At 61.0% G+C, this 14,385-nt stretch overlaps 1 protein-coding gene across 1 annotated transcript in view; it reads left to right on the top strand.

The window, feature by feature from the left end:
- HDAC4 (histone deacetylase 4) overlaps positions 1-14,385 on the top strand; it is a 243,137-nt gene that overhangs the window by 198,134 nt on the left and 30,618 nt on the right. The window contains exons 15-17 of the mRNA XM_082841226.1: positions 1,949-2,054; positions 9,365-9,411; positions 13,250-13,357. Coding sequence (XP_082697352.1) covers positions 1,949-2,054; positions 9,365-9,411; positions 13,250-13,357 — 261 coding nt within the window. The remainder of the gene's footprint in view (positions 1-1,948; positions 2,055-9,364; positions 9,412-13,249; positions 13,358-14,385) is intronic.

Raw genomic sequence — 14,385 nt, 5'->3', positions numbered from 1 at the left:
GTCTTGAGCTCTGGGGTGAGAGGAAACAGGACCGTTCGTGCGGGTGCACGGGGAGGGGGGTGGGGGGAGCTCCAGGCCGTGGGCGCCACAGCATCGTCATCCGTGGAGCAGGGCAGGTGGCACCCCCTCCCAGGAGCCCTCTAGGACAGTGGCAGCCAGCCCCCCACGTGCCCACCAAGTGGGGGCCTGCTGTCTCCCCACATACTGGGAACCCCGTGAAGCCGGGGATGGGGTGCAGGGTGGCGTGTGCTGCCCTGCAGGGTAGCCCTGGAAAGCTAGAGCCCCGTGGATGAGCAGAACATCCGCGTCCGTCCTTCACAGCCCAGTGCAGCCCGTCTGGAGGGCGGGCGTGGCCCGAACCCCACTTTGCCCCCCATCCAGCCCCCCTTCCCCAGAAGCCAGTATTTAGGAGTTGAGGTCAGTTGTCCCGCGTGACCCCATCTCTCTGCCAGTTTATGGCGATACATGGTGTTTGGAGGGGAAAGCATGGGTCCTGGGTCCAGAATCCTGTCCTGGAGTCCCTCTGGAGAGGAGGGGGACCCCAAGGTTGTGGGCTGGAGCCCTGGGCACCTGCTCCCGGATCCCGTGAGGCTGCACCACTGGGGGGCAGCATCGCCCTGGCGGACGCACCCTCCTCCTCCGCTGCAGGACCACCCCCCCCCACCCCGCTTCCCAGGCGCCGCTTCCTTCGCCCCCAGGAGGGTCCCCTCGGGCCTGGGGCCTCCAGGGTAGTTTCAAGGCAGGAGACGGAGGCGAGGGGAGCAGACCGAGCTGCTCGTCCAGCCCCCTGGCACTGAGGGCCGGCGCCGATGGCCGCAGGGGCCCCCTGGTACCGAGGAGACCCGGGGTGAAGGGCCAGGCGTGCCCTCGACGTGCGGGGATGCTCACCACGCGGGGCACCTGAAGGTCCAGAGGGTGACACATGTTTCTTCGGCCGAGGGAACACGGGTTGTTGGAGGGGCCCCTGACAGAGGAGAAGCAGAGGGACCAGGCAACCCCCCGGTGCCCAGGCCTCCCGGCCAGCGCCCCTCACTCCACGGGGTGGGCAACCTTCTCTGCGGCCTCATGGCCCCTCCACGAGCAGGAGGCCAGGCCGGCAAAGCCTCGGTCACAGCCGGCCTCCGGTTCCCCTGCCCTGTGCTCCTGCATCGGCAGGCGTCGCTGGGAGGCCTGTTGTACCGTTAGGAGCGGTTCTGGGGCCTCCCTGGAGGTTCCCGGGGGGAGCACAGCTCCTGGCCTGCCCCTGCACGGGGGTGCGTCCGGCCCGGCGAGCCCACGGGCTCCCCCTGGGCCCCCAGGGTCCTGTTGGCTCTTCCTGTGTCGCTCTGGCCCTCGGAAAGTATAAAGCAGTGTCAACTGGAATCCCACTTCACAAACCAGCCTCCTTCTCAAAGGTTAAGTAAATGTGGCTCAGCTCAAGATAATTTCTGGAGAACATCTGAAAATAGCCGAGGCGTCCAGATTTGAGGAATTTCCCAACCGAAGAAACATGCGGACGGACACGCAGATCGGGGTGTCAGACGACTGCGGGCCGTCTCAGGCTCGCGGGAAGGCTCGGAGGTGCCCAAGGAGCTGGGGTCTGGCCCCCGCTTCCTGAGAGCAGGTCCACCCCCAGGCAGCTCGTCTCTCTTTTAAGACCAGACCCCGGCAGTTGGAAAGCAACGCAATAATTTAATGCCAAATCAGTTGTGTGACTGTGAAGGTTAACGCGTTGAAGGCTGGAATTATCTTTTTTTAAAACGTTTTCCTAAGTTTTAATTAAAGTGCAAACCCTGTAAAATATTTCTTAAGTATTTCTCAAATGTCGCATCAGGTGATGTTTGCTTTGGATTTCACAATAACCGAATAATTTTGCGCTCGTGCCCGTATAGAATTTCATCTCCTCCTGGGTGCCAGTTTTCTGCTGAGGCTCACCCCTGCAGTATCCTGTCTTGTTCTGTTCCCGCAGTGCATCCGCGGACGCAAGGCCACCCTGGAGGAGCTGCAGACGGTGCACTCAGAGGCGCACACCCTGCTCTACGGCACAAACCCCCTCAACAGGCAGAAACTGGACAGTAAGAAACTTCTAGGTATTTCAAGACCTTCTTTACCTTTACTGCCGAGGCTGTTTCCAGCCCTGCCCTCGCCCGAGGCCCCGCCGTCCCACCTGCATGCCCCCCGCTGCACAGGCGAGTGTCGCCCACCAGGCTCTGTGCGGGCAGCTGGGGCAGGGATGCCCCTTCTCCGTGGTGCCCGGGCCAGGCTCTCAGGTGAGGGGCCGGAGGAGAGATTTCCACGCTCGGCCTTCACGTGGGCAGTTGGTTTCTTGCTTTGTGTCCGGTGTCTTGGGGAGAAAATGGGCTGAGAACCAGTGGTTTTGCAGAATGTCAAACAGTAGAGCTGGGTTGCTGGAGGCCACCCGGCCACCCCGCACTGGGCCTGGAGTCGGTCTGGGGGACGCTCTTCGAGGCTCGGGGGGGCACCGTGACAACCCGAGCCCCCGCCCCACGCCTGGCCCCTCCTCCCCGGGGGCCAGGGGCTTCGGCTTTGGCAGGCAGCCCCCCAGATGAGGGGGCGGGACCTGGGCCTGACGGAAGGAACCTCCTCACAGGCCTCTTCTGCTTTGGGAGGTGGTGAGAGTCTCCCCATAAGGCAGGGGGGGTCTGACAGAAGGGCAGGGTCCCCCAGGCTCCCGGGCGCAGGCGCCCGCCCCCCTCCGGGCAGGACCCCTGCTGGGTAATTCCCTCCCCCGCTTCCCAGCCGCCTGGAACCGGGGCAGTCGCCAACCGTGGGTTTCCTTCCCCATCCCTGCCTTTGCCCCCTGGGGAGAGAAGCCCCCTGGGGATCCTCCCTGAGCCGAGCCAAAGCAGGCAGCAGGGGCCTAGGAATCACAGCCGCTGGGGCCCAGATGTGGCGGGGGGAAGGGGTGGGCTGTGCGCTGTTTCCTCTGGTCTCCGTGGCACGTGCTGCGAGGTCATCTCTGTGCCCGGCCCTGCGCCGGACCGGCTTAACCCTCCTGGGGATCCTGCAGCGCGGCTGTGCTCCCTCCCTGGGCACTCATGCGCCCCTTCGCTCATTCGCGCGCCCAGGGAGCTCGTCTTCTCCTCTGCTGTGCGCCCGGTAGGCGCTGAGCCCCCCTAGAGCGGGGAGCTGGGGTGGCGGAGGCCGCGAGGAGACACTCGGGCTCTGGCCTGGGGGGTGGGGGTCGTGTGTAGCAACAGGGCTTTTAAAAGACAGAAACCCTCGCACCTGGGAGGCAGGGAAGGAGCAGGAGACCCTGGGCTGGACGGCCGGTGCCAGGCAGTGGGCTGCAGAGCGGCACGGGGACGGACACCCCCAGCTCCGCCCGCTGACTCAGACAGCCCAGGGACAGTGACCGCAGGGACCCTGGCCCCGGGGTGCAGGACAGGCGGGGCTCAGACAGGGGACCGGGCCACAGGGGCCTGCGAGGCCTCCGTCCCGACGCCCTGCCAGCCCCACAGCCCTGGAAGAAAGGCACAGGGTCCCTGGGCTGGGACAGACACAGGCACAGAGCACGGTGGGGCCACCACCCCCCGCCCCTGCTGGGCTCCCGGCACACTGACCTTTACCCCCGGGCAGAGATGGGGACCTCCTTCAGGGACTGACTAGCCCAAAGGAAGCTGTCATCAGGGGCCCCGCAGCAGATGGCCCCCTACGGTCCTGGACGTGGTGCTGATGGTTCAGAAGGCCGCCGTGTCCCCGCACCTTCCACCAGCTTTACGTCCTCACTCTGGGCCACGAACAGAAGACCAAGGACTATCGGCACTTGGGAAGGTGCGCAGCAGCAGCTCGGAGGCCAGACTCCTGGGTGGGTGCGGGGACCGCAGGGGGGCGCTGCAGAGAGAGCCAAGAACAGTGTTAAAATCCTTAAAGAGGGCGATTCCACATCCACAGAACGTGAGGAAGGGCCACAGAGAAGGGAGGAAACAGAACAGAGAGGAAAGTGAAACATGGTCACAGAATCGAGTCCTGGGGCTGGAAGGAACGGTGAGTCAAGGTCCCGGAAAGTGGAGCAGGAAGGTGACCAGAGCTGGAAACCAGGAGACGGGAGAAGAGAAAAAATCCAAGGAGCGTTCCTCGCACTCAGGGCCCAGGGAGCAGGGACTTCCGGAGGACACGGAAAGGAAAGGAAAGCATCTGGGGTGATCACGAGAAGGTCCCAGGACCGGAGGACCAGCCGCCGGCCGCGAGAACCCTGCCAGGGAGCACCGCTGGGAAATCTCAGAGCACAGGGACGAGATGCAAGGGTGCTGCGATGTTCCAGGGAGGGGACCAGGTCTGCCAGGAACCAGGACGACGTCAGGCCCCTCGGTAGCAGTGCAGTGCCTGGCCCGTTCTGGGGGAAGGTTCCTTCCAGCCTGAAGTTTTCACCCAGCCAGACTTGGTCAAGTATGAGGGTGGGTCAGGGCGCGTCCAGGCTTGCTCCCTGCCCCGAGGCTGGGCATGCGAGCTCAGGGTGCCAGCGTGGTGGGGGAGGGCCTCTTGCCGGTTCACAACCGGTGCCTTTTGCTGGGTCCTCATGGTGGGAGGGGTGAGGGAGCTCTCCCGGGTCTCTTTTATAAGGGCACTAACCCCATTCACGAGGGCTCCATCTTTACGGCTTCATCACCTGCCGAAGGCCCCACCTCCTAATATCACATTGAGGGTAAGGGTTCCAACCTGTGAATTTGGGGGGACAAAAACACTGAAGCCATGTCAGTCACAGAGGCCCCCCCCGAGGATGGTGAAGGCAGGTCAGGAGGCCGCCCGTTCCCCGTGTGGAAGCCCCCAGGACAGCCGGGACCAGTGTGGCTGAGAAGCCTCCTGTCGGGCTGTCTCCACCAAAGTGTCCACCGAGCCGGACCGCCACGGTGGCCAGACCAGGACCCGCGATAGCCTGCCCAGGGTCTCCTCTTGTCTTGGCCGTGCAGCCCCTGTTCCTGACTCAGGCTCTGCTGCCTGGGTCAGCTGGGGGCTCACTTCGCCCGCCCCCGGGAGTGGGGGTGGTCACAGTGGGCCGAGGAAGACCTCCAGAGCCACTCCCCCCACAGCCACGTCCCGGGCCTGGTCCCTGGCCCGGCCTGGTCCCTGGCCCGGCCAGGTGCCCTGGCTGTTGTGAGCCCTGCTCTGCGGACACACGTGGACTCCAGGGAAGTAGACACTCCGGCTCCTGTCCCGGGAACTGCTGCCCCCCGAGGGCCCTGTGTCCTCACTCAGCGAGGTTCGTCCCTGCTACTCAGTTTGGTTTTCCAAAGCTCGGCCACGTGGGTTAGGATAACGCACAGGAAACCAGGAGGTGTATGGGGGCGACTGGCCCGAGGAGGGGGTCCCCATTCCCCGTGGAAGGGGGCACGCTGCTCTCTTCTCTCCCTCGGCCGAGGGGCGTCTACGATGCAGACTGGACACAGATACGGAATAGACTCTTCAGAGTGTACGACGTCCTCCACTTGACGCCCCCAAAACGTATCTGTGTCCTCTGAGCTGAGAGGGCTTGTTGGGGGTGCCCAGGCCCCGCACCCAGAGTCATGGACTCGGGAGGGCAGGGAGGTCTAAGCCGGCTGCCCCCAGGAAGGGGCCCAGGGCTCCGGAGGACAGGTGACACCCAGGAGAGCCCAGAGGCTGGGCCCAAGGCACAGGGAGGGGTGTGGATCGGAGCAAGAATGTCCAGAAATGAGACAGAGCGCCGGCCGGGCCCAGAGGACGGGGTCTGGCCTGGGCCCAGGCAGGGCTTTGTGGAAAGGAGGCATCAAGGACGAGGACGGTGTGGATGGGGGAGAAGGTCAGCGGGCCCGGAGGGAGGGGCCGAGTGGGCCAAGTGCAGGGTCTTCAGGCCGGCACGTCCGGCAGGGCTCCGGGATCCCCCAGGAAACGCAGAGCCCGGCTCCTGGACCGTTCTCCCGCACGGGAGGGGCTGCCCGTGGGTCCCGGGACCGGTAGCCCCCGCCTCAGCAGTCTCCAGGAGCGTCCGGGGGCCTCAGCCCGGGGAGCAGCCGGCCTCCCCCTGAGCGCACCGTGTGGCCCAGCGTCCATGCACGCTCCATGTCCCTCCCCTGGTCAGCCCGTCTCCTGGGCGTGTGCTGCTCCATGGGGCAGGGGATCGGGTGACGGGAGGATGGTCTCCCTGCAGGCACGGAGGCTCGGGTCCCCCGCCAGGAGGGCGGGTGAGGCTTCCAGTCTGGTGCCAAACTAGGCTTAAGACGGGTGATCGGAAGTGAGAGAGACACCGGAGCCGGGAGTCCTTGGGGAAGAGTAAACGGTGGGTGAGCCAGGGGACGGCGCTTTCCTCCCGCCAAGCCGTGTCCGTGACCACATGGGGGGTCCCCCTCAGTTCATCCAGCATCTCCGTCCCTGGAAGCCCCTCTGCCGCTCGTGGCTTCTTTGTTGAAGTGTTCGTCCACCATCTCAGACCCGCTCCGCCCATAGGCAGCCACGGGAGTGTAGTTAGTGTTTCTTTTATGAGCCAAGTGTGTTGTCACAAACACACGTATTGTGAGCGTGTGTTCCATTTACCATAATGGTATTATAACCCGTTCTGTTTCCTTTTTCTCTCCTACTGAGTTTTGTGTTGTGAAGTCTACTCACATTGCTGTGGGGATGCCCAAGCAGATACCTTCCTACCACTTGAGCCCTATTTACATTTCTGATGACTGTTCTAGCGTCACTGTATCAGTCTGGCTATTCCAGACGTGGTGAGAGTTGATGATGTTAACAGTGCCCTGATTCGGTGTTTAAACACTACCGGGTGATCTCCCTTCCTCTTTTTAATTGAATCCACAAATTTCCAAGCCTTGTGCAAAGAGGCCTGTGTAGTGAGTGTGGGGCAGTGACACAGCTTGGCCGGGCTGCAGGGGGCTACCTGTTCACCACCTTAGGTGTTCCTGGAAGGCAGGGTTAATCTTCTGACGGCAGCGACCTGGGGAGGGAGCCTGGCCTGGTGGCTGAGGAGTGCGGACCCAGGGCTGCAGAGCACCTCATGAGTGCCTCTCCGAGCTCAGGTGAAGGGTTACTAGGCGACCCTCTGCTCACAGCATAGCAGCAGGAGCGGTGGAAGAAAGCCAGCATCTTCCCCGCGCCCGTCGGCATCCCAGCCTGCCTGTCAGCTAACCTGCCAGGACTGGGAGAGCAAGGGTGTACCCTCAAGCGTCAGACCCCCGTCTCTCGGCTTGAACATTTTGTGACCTGGCCTAGGCAGTGGTGGCCCCGCAACACAGGACGCCAGTGGGGGAGGGACTCGCTGACCAACTGGGGCCTCGGCCGAGGCGGCTGGGGCCGGGGGGAGACCAGCTGTGCAGAGAGGCCACCGCTGGGCCGCTCCGGAGCTCTGGGCCAGGACAGCTTCCCTGTTTCCCTGCTGCCCATCCGAGCACAGGCTTGTGTCCAAATTCAGGGTATCCTCTACCTTTTTTATTATTGTGGTCTTTCCTGGCCGGATAATGAGCAAAATCAAAATACTCAGACGATTTATGGTTTTAATGCATCGGTCTGTAACTTCAAACACAGGAATCCAGTCTCCGCAGAGCCCCTCTCACTCATATTTACACACACACTGATGGATGTACGTGGATTCACACGGGCGCTTGGACTCTTTGGGGGGAAGCTCTTACACCCCTAGCACCATGTTCCTGTGTGCTGGAATAGTGTTACGAGAACCATCTTGAAGCCATTCCCAGCCCGTGGTCACCTAGAGCCACTGCCGCGTGTCAAGGGCAGGGCCAATGGGGGCACAGGGGGCTGGTGCCGCCCTCCCTGATTCAGGCCATCGGGTGAATCTGTGGCAGGACAGCGTGGTGCCGGCTCCCCTCTCCCCCGCCCCCCGCCATGCACTGCAGCCCACCCTGTCCCTCCGGCCCCAGGACCGCCCACCCTGTCCCTCCGGCCCCAGGACCGCCCACGGGGGGCTCAGGCAGGCCTGGCCAGCCCCTCCCAGGGCTGCTCTCCTTGGACATCGCTTCCCTGCCCGCCGTCCCCTCCACCCACCTGCGCCCCCGCTGATTCCCCTGCAGCCGTGGCACAAGGAGGAGAAGGCAGGCATGCCCCCAGCCTCACGGGGATGGGGCCGGAGGCTGCGTGGCTCTGCGAGGATCAGTTTAACTGATGTCAGAAAGCACGGCAGGGGAACCACGGTCAGAAGACGGGGATGCAGGCGGCTGGTGGGGGGGGGGGCGTGACCTGGAGGAGAGCCGTGGGCGCAGGCAGGGCAGGCCCGGGGCAGGACCCACCGTCCGGGCGTCTCGGAGGGGATGGGGCATGACGGGGAGGGTCCACAGTGTGTGGTCCAGGCCAGGATGAGGTGGTCACAGACCTCACCAGGGCTGCTCCCCTGGTGAGCCATCCGGACCCTGTGGCCCAAGGCCTGCTTTCTTCCTGGGGCCCCGGGAGCAGCTCATGGCCACCCAAGCAGAGCTGGTGCTCGGGCTGGGGAGAGGGCAATGTTGGGAGTGAGCCCTCCCAGCACCGGGCCCGGCTCTGCCAGGTCCAGAAAGCAGGCTCCCAAGCTGGGCTGTGGAACCTGCCAGGAAAGGCCTGGGGGTCGCAGTGGGAGCGAGGTGGAAGCGGGGCAGGGAGCGCCCGGCTGCGCAGAGTCTCTCCCGGATGGGGGCAGCTCCTGAAGGGGGGTCGGCCAGCTGGAGCCTGGGCTTCACACTCCGCCAGGCCGAGGAGGGGGGCTGGGCAGCTGTGCCGCCCTCTGGTCCTGCATGACAGACAGGTTAGGCTAGTCATCAGCCAGCACCCGGATCACACTGAGGAAGAAGACAGTTCCCGTTCTTGTCACCGAGGCAGGCCTGAGCCTCGTGGGACGGGGCCTTGTGTCTGCAGCGTGGGCCCCGGGCAGGCCTTCCTAGACGGCCAGGTTCAAGGCTGTGTGGTTTCTTAGCTGTGTACCGTCCCAGTGACCTTGGAACACTTGTACATGGGGGAGGGCTGCTGTTATAGCCCCAAAGACCCCTCGTGTCTAAAGAGCTCACCCCGGGGGTTTAACCCCAGGCCTCTTTCTCTTGCTTACAGCTGGGGAGGGCGGCCAGAGCTCAGAACTGAGAGCCAGTGTCGGGGGCAGGGAGCTCAGGGTGGGTCCCTGCCAGGTGCACAGCTCGGGCTGGAAGCAGAAGCTTCCGTGTGGTCTCCCCACCCCGTGAGGAGTGGGCTGTTGCCATGGAGAACGCAAGGGCTCCGCAGGGGCTGGGCCCGCTCAGCCCAGGACCCACCCCCGGCCACACGGTGATACAGTGGTACCTTTGAGGGCCGTTTGCCCCTGCGTGCGTGGGACGTATCGTGCATCTTCCACAAGTGTCAGAGCGCTGTTGAGGCACCGCCCGGCCGTGCTCCCTGCAGGCTGGGGCGCTGGGTGACCCTGCCCACCTGACCTCGGCTCTCCTTCTCCCTGCAGGCTCGCTAACATCGGTGTTTGTCAGGCTGCCCTGTGGTGGTGTCGGGGTAAGTATTTCTTTAACGTGTAAATAATGTCCTGTTTGTTCTCAGGGTCCTGGTGGTCACAGAAATCGCGGCCTTGCTCTCCGCAGAGCAGGTAATTGTTACCAGGTGTTTTCCATAAACAGGGCCTGCTGGGCGGGGCTGCCCCACCGCTCACACGTGTGGCTTCAAAGGCCCTGTGAGCCTGTGAGCGTTTTGATGGTGGGTCTGGGGCACCTTCCTCCGGGGAAGGTCGTCTGGCACCACGGCTGGCTTTAGGAAACGGGATCTGGTGTGTGGGTCTGTCTCGTCTGACCCACCGAGAAACAGTCTGCTCGTCCTGGCTCAGGTCGTGAATCCGTCACCTCACGGGGTGTGTGTTGATCCCGTATCCGAGCTCCAACCCGAAGCCCCAAGTGCGGCTCTGACCGTGGGCGTGAGGTTTCTGGGCCACGTGAGGGGGGTAGAGCTGCTTCTCCGGGAGACGGAGCTCTTGAGCAGACCTGGGCAGGTAGACACGCAGGAGAACCAGCATCTTGATTTAACTTGGGCTTTCCCTGCCCGGGATGGGGGCGCAGGACCCCTCTGGGCACCCACCCCTACCTCAGCGCAGCGGAGGCCAGGTCTCCGCAGCCAGAGCTGCTCCTTCCATCAGGAGGGGCTGTCCCCCCGCCCCTCGCTGGTGAGGGCAAGGACCAGCCCCCTCCTGGCCAGTCTGCTAGCCGTGGAGCTCCCCAGCCCGGGAAGTGCTGCAGCCGGTCTTGGTCACAGAGAGGCCGGAGGACCTAGTGGACGACAAAGGCGTCTCGGCTGGAAGCGCGCTTCAGCCGAACGTGAGCGTAATGACAGAGCGCAGGGTGAAGCTCGGGGTCTGGATTCCGTTATGGAAATGAAACAAAATTGTTTTCTTCCTGAGTCTTTACAAAAATCGCTGCTTTGAAAATTACCCCGTCAGAAAGAGCATAAACGGCGTTTGTTCATACCACCACCAGGGCCTCCTAGAGTTATTGCATTTTGTACTGTACAGAGGCTGCAATCTCTTAATGCGGGGCGAATTTTTGGCCAGACTTGAAAAGGCTTGGCTTTGCACTGCCCTGCAGCAGCACACTCTGCGAGGCAGGATTTATAATTTGCAAATGAAAGCGCAATGGGGACTGGGCCTGGGGCCTTGAGCCAGGTGGCCCCTCCCCGGTGTGAAGTCCAGATCTAGCCCCCAGCAGGCTACCAGCACCCACCTCCACATCCAGACACAAAAATGCTCTGGAACACGGAGACGTGGAAAATCTCGCCAAGTCGAACCCGGTCGAGAGAGGAGCCCATCAGAATAATTAGTGGGAAGTGTGAACCATAGGGCGCCTCAAGGGATCGTTCCCTTTCAGTTGTTTTCTATAACTGCCCCAATAGGAGGGCAGAGAATCGCAGTGCCAGCCCTCCCGCCTGGCTCAGCGTGGACTCGCCATGTCGCTGGTGCAGCTGCAGCCCTCTTGGGCCTCTGGATCTCCTTCCAGAGCTGGGGGCCAGCCCCCCGGGGTGTTGTCAGGGAAGCAGAGGAGACCCCAGGGACCCAGGTGTGGCTGGGAGGGTGCAGGTCGGCTGGTGAAGCAGGGAAGGAGAGGGTGCGTTGCTTCCCCCGAAGCTGCTTGACTTAACATCTAGATTCTGTAATGGAGCTTTTAAATGGTTTTACCTTTTTTTCCCAAGCCAACTAAGAGAAACTTCTGTTTTGCTCACCTCCTGATTATTGCATTTCCCTCCCAGACCTGCCCCGGTAGGCCCTGGAGACCCCGAGTGCCATGGCTTCTAAGGTCCGCGGCCCACCCAGAGTGGCCACCCCGAGTGTCCACTTGAAATCTCTGTAAGGGGTCTCCCCACCCCCGTCTTCACCTTGTCTCCGTCTTTGCTGGAGGGATTGTGGAGTGTAGCCCGTGGCTCTTTCCCTTGTTTCCTGCTTCTGTATTTGTGGGTGCCCCAAGCAGGGCCGCCTCGTACTTCTGGAACTCGGGGCTCCAATCCGACCATCCCACGTTGGTCCCTGGGGAGCTGGTGGCCAGAAGCTGGGGGACTGAGACCCCGAAGCAGTGGAAAGTGCTGTCAGGTTCTCTGGAGACACTGCAGTGGGGCTGGGGGTCTGTCCCTCAGCCTGGACACGATGTTACAGGACCTTGTGGACCCTGGGGTCATGCGGGAGGAGAGCAGAGCACAGAGATCCTTCAGAGCACACGGAGGGTCAGTCCCTTTCCCCACCTGGCTCTGGTTACTTAGCCTAAAACCCAAATCATTGCATTTGGAGGAGAAGTAATCTGCGTAGTTTTGCCCAAACCCGCTTTGGTGCTCAGGGGTGCGGCCTCTCGCGAGGCCCAGGCAACCGGTCGGACCCTCCTGCCAGCTCTCGCTTTGGTTTTATTGAATTGGTTCTTCGGCTGAAGCAACTGGTCCAGAATCTTCTAGTTGAGTGGCTACTTCAATGAATAACAGCACAGTATTATTTAGAACAGAAGCCGGTCTTTGAACGTTGAATATTAATGCTGCGGAGAGTGCGCCAAGTGCAGAGCGTTCTGCTGACATTTGGAAGCTATTTAAAGAACATAGAGGTTTGGTCGTTGAAGAGAAGAGCCCGCACGGAATAACACTCCTCAGGAAATAGCTCGAGCTGCTCGTAAATGTATTTTAAATCATCTCGCTTTGAAGATGAAGCCCCAAGACTTCATTGAAAGAAATCCATCCGCACCACGTAATGATCAGGGCCTTTGTCAGGTGGGCAGGGGCCTGGGTGCTGACCCTGGCTGGGCCGGGGAGGGGGTGCCGGGCCCTCACCTGCGGCTCAGGCTCTGTGTCCGGGGCCCCGAGCGTTCAGCGCTTGGAAGAGGTTGCCGTGGGAAGGAGGGTCTCACCCAGGCCCGGCCGACTCTGCTGCAGGTGGAAGGGCTTATTCCTCACAGCTTCCCAGCACCCTCTCTGGGCTCGGGCACCCACAGGAAGGGCACGCGAGTCCCAGGTGTGTGCGGCCGAGGCACCAGCTGCCCTGCCCTGGGGATGGCAGTGCCCTTGACCTGGAAGCAGGGGCTCCTGCTTTATCGTGGCCCCTGCTCCCTGCCCCCCAGGCTCCCGCAGGAGACTCAGCCTCCGCAGAGCCGACTCGTCAAGTCTGTGTCTTCCTTCCTGCCCACGTTAGCTAGAGTTTAAAAAATACATCTAAGTGTAAGTAAATAAACCAACACACAAACACGTTACCTGACAGGTTTGTGCCACACACGGGTTTTTCTCTTTGAAGGGGAACAGCTACCTGGGCAGGTGTGCTATCCCCTGGGCTGAGCCCCCTGGCGTGTGTCCAAGAGCCTGGATTCTCCTCCCCTCACCCTTCCACGTGCCGTCCCTGTTAATGACTCCTGTCAAACACGTGGGGCTTCTCCTTCAGTTCAGCAAGAAATAAAGTCATAATTTGGAGGGACCTCTAATTCTAACACTTGCCACATTTGCTTTTGCTAATTGTTAGTGTAACTCAGCTGCAGTTGCAGTTAAAAAAAGAAGGGAACTAGGTAACCTTGACATCGTGACTCCTAGCATGGAGTATTTTGGAGCAATTGAGAAAAGAAATGACACCTCAGAAAGGGGTAAAAACGCAGGCGTGCTATTTTGGTGCATTCACTGTTCTTTCTCTGTTTAGTATTTTTTGGCATGTCTTCAAAAAAAAAAAAAGCCCGAATGTGAGCTGGGTACGTTCTGTAATTAGTCAAGGAGAGACGGCAGGCTCTGGTTTTAGAGGCAGAGCACAGGGGCCCCTGGCTGCACGGCCACCCGGCCGCGATGGGGGGTGACTCTGACCAAGGACGCCGGCCTTATTGCGGGCCTGATGTCTTCACAGGTAGACAGTGACACCATATGGAACGAGGTCCACTCGTCAGGGGCAGCCCGCCTGGCCGTGGGCTGCGTGGTGGAGCTGGTCTTCAAGGTGGCCACAGGGGAACTGAAGGTCAGTGCGGACCAGCGGGAGGGGTCCTGGGAGGACACAGCCTGGGGTGGGGAGGAGGGAGGGGGGAGGGACAGCCCTCCCACTTCGCTCCCCCTCTGGACAGGCACCTGGTGGCTGTGATGGGGTGTACGGGCGGACCCAGCCCTGTCATCACTGTTGAACCCAAGGGGACTTTTCCCACGCTTGTGAAAACACGTGTAATGATACAGCATTTCTCAAAGAATTCGATCTCGGGAACATGCTACGTTCTTCCAGTGGCTGAAAAATCCCGAAGAGCTTTTGTCTTTATGAGTTGTGTCATCAGCCTTGACCACTCACTAGAGTTTAAAACGGAGGCTTTTAAAATATTTATTAATTTAAATATAATAATAAGAGCTTAGTCGCTCAGCTGGACTCTCACACCTGCTTGTGCTTCCGTGTCTGGTGACGTGTTGTTTTAGTTGAAGCACACGAAGAAAATCTGGCCTCGCGCAGATGCAGAACTGGGGAAGGGGGAGTATTTTCAGAGCTTTTCCAGATAATTGTGGGCATTCTTCTTTGACGCTTTGCCAAAATTCAATAAGTGGCAGCTTCTTGAAGATGAGCTGCAGCGTGGCCCCTAGAACAGCGTCAGCGAGCTTGTCCTCCTGTGCGAGAAATGCCGTCGGCCTCGCACGTGGAGCCGCTCATTCATCCTGACGTTTGCACAGTGCGTGGTTGTTTGGAAATAGGGGCTCGCTGGATCACGTAGGTCTTCCAGATCTGGACACATTTTATTATACGGCGTCCAAAGCACCACCAATCTTTGAAACGAATGTCACCACCCAGCTCATCAGGAAGGTCTTCTCAGTGCTGGGAAGAGCTGGACCGAATACAAGTTTTCCAGAGTCTCGGTTTCACGGGAAAGCTCAGATCCCACCCCTGACACAGCCACTGTCTGTCGTTTTCTTTGAGGTGACAGCCCCGCAGGTCATTTACACGCCTCCCCACCTCTTTGCACGGGTGTTGAAAAGACGTCGAGGTTTAATGAAATTGATAAGTTTTACTGC

The sequence above is a fragment of the Leucopleurus acutus genome (genome assembly GCF_964270905.1).
Source record: "Leucopleurus acutus genome assembly, chromosome: 6".
Lineage (NCBI taxonomy): Eukaryota > Metazoa > Chordata > Mammalia > Artiodactyla > Delphinidae > Leucopleurus > Leucopleurus acutus.
Note: the sequence above shows the minus strand (reverse complement) of the source record. Positions and strands in the feature narration are given on the sequence as shown.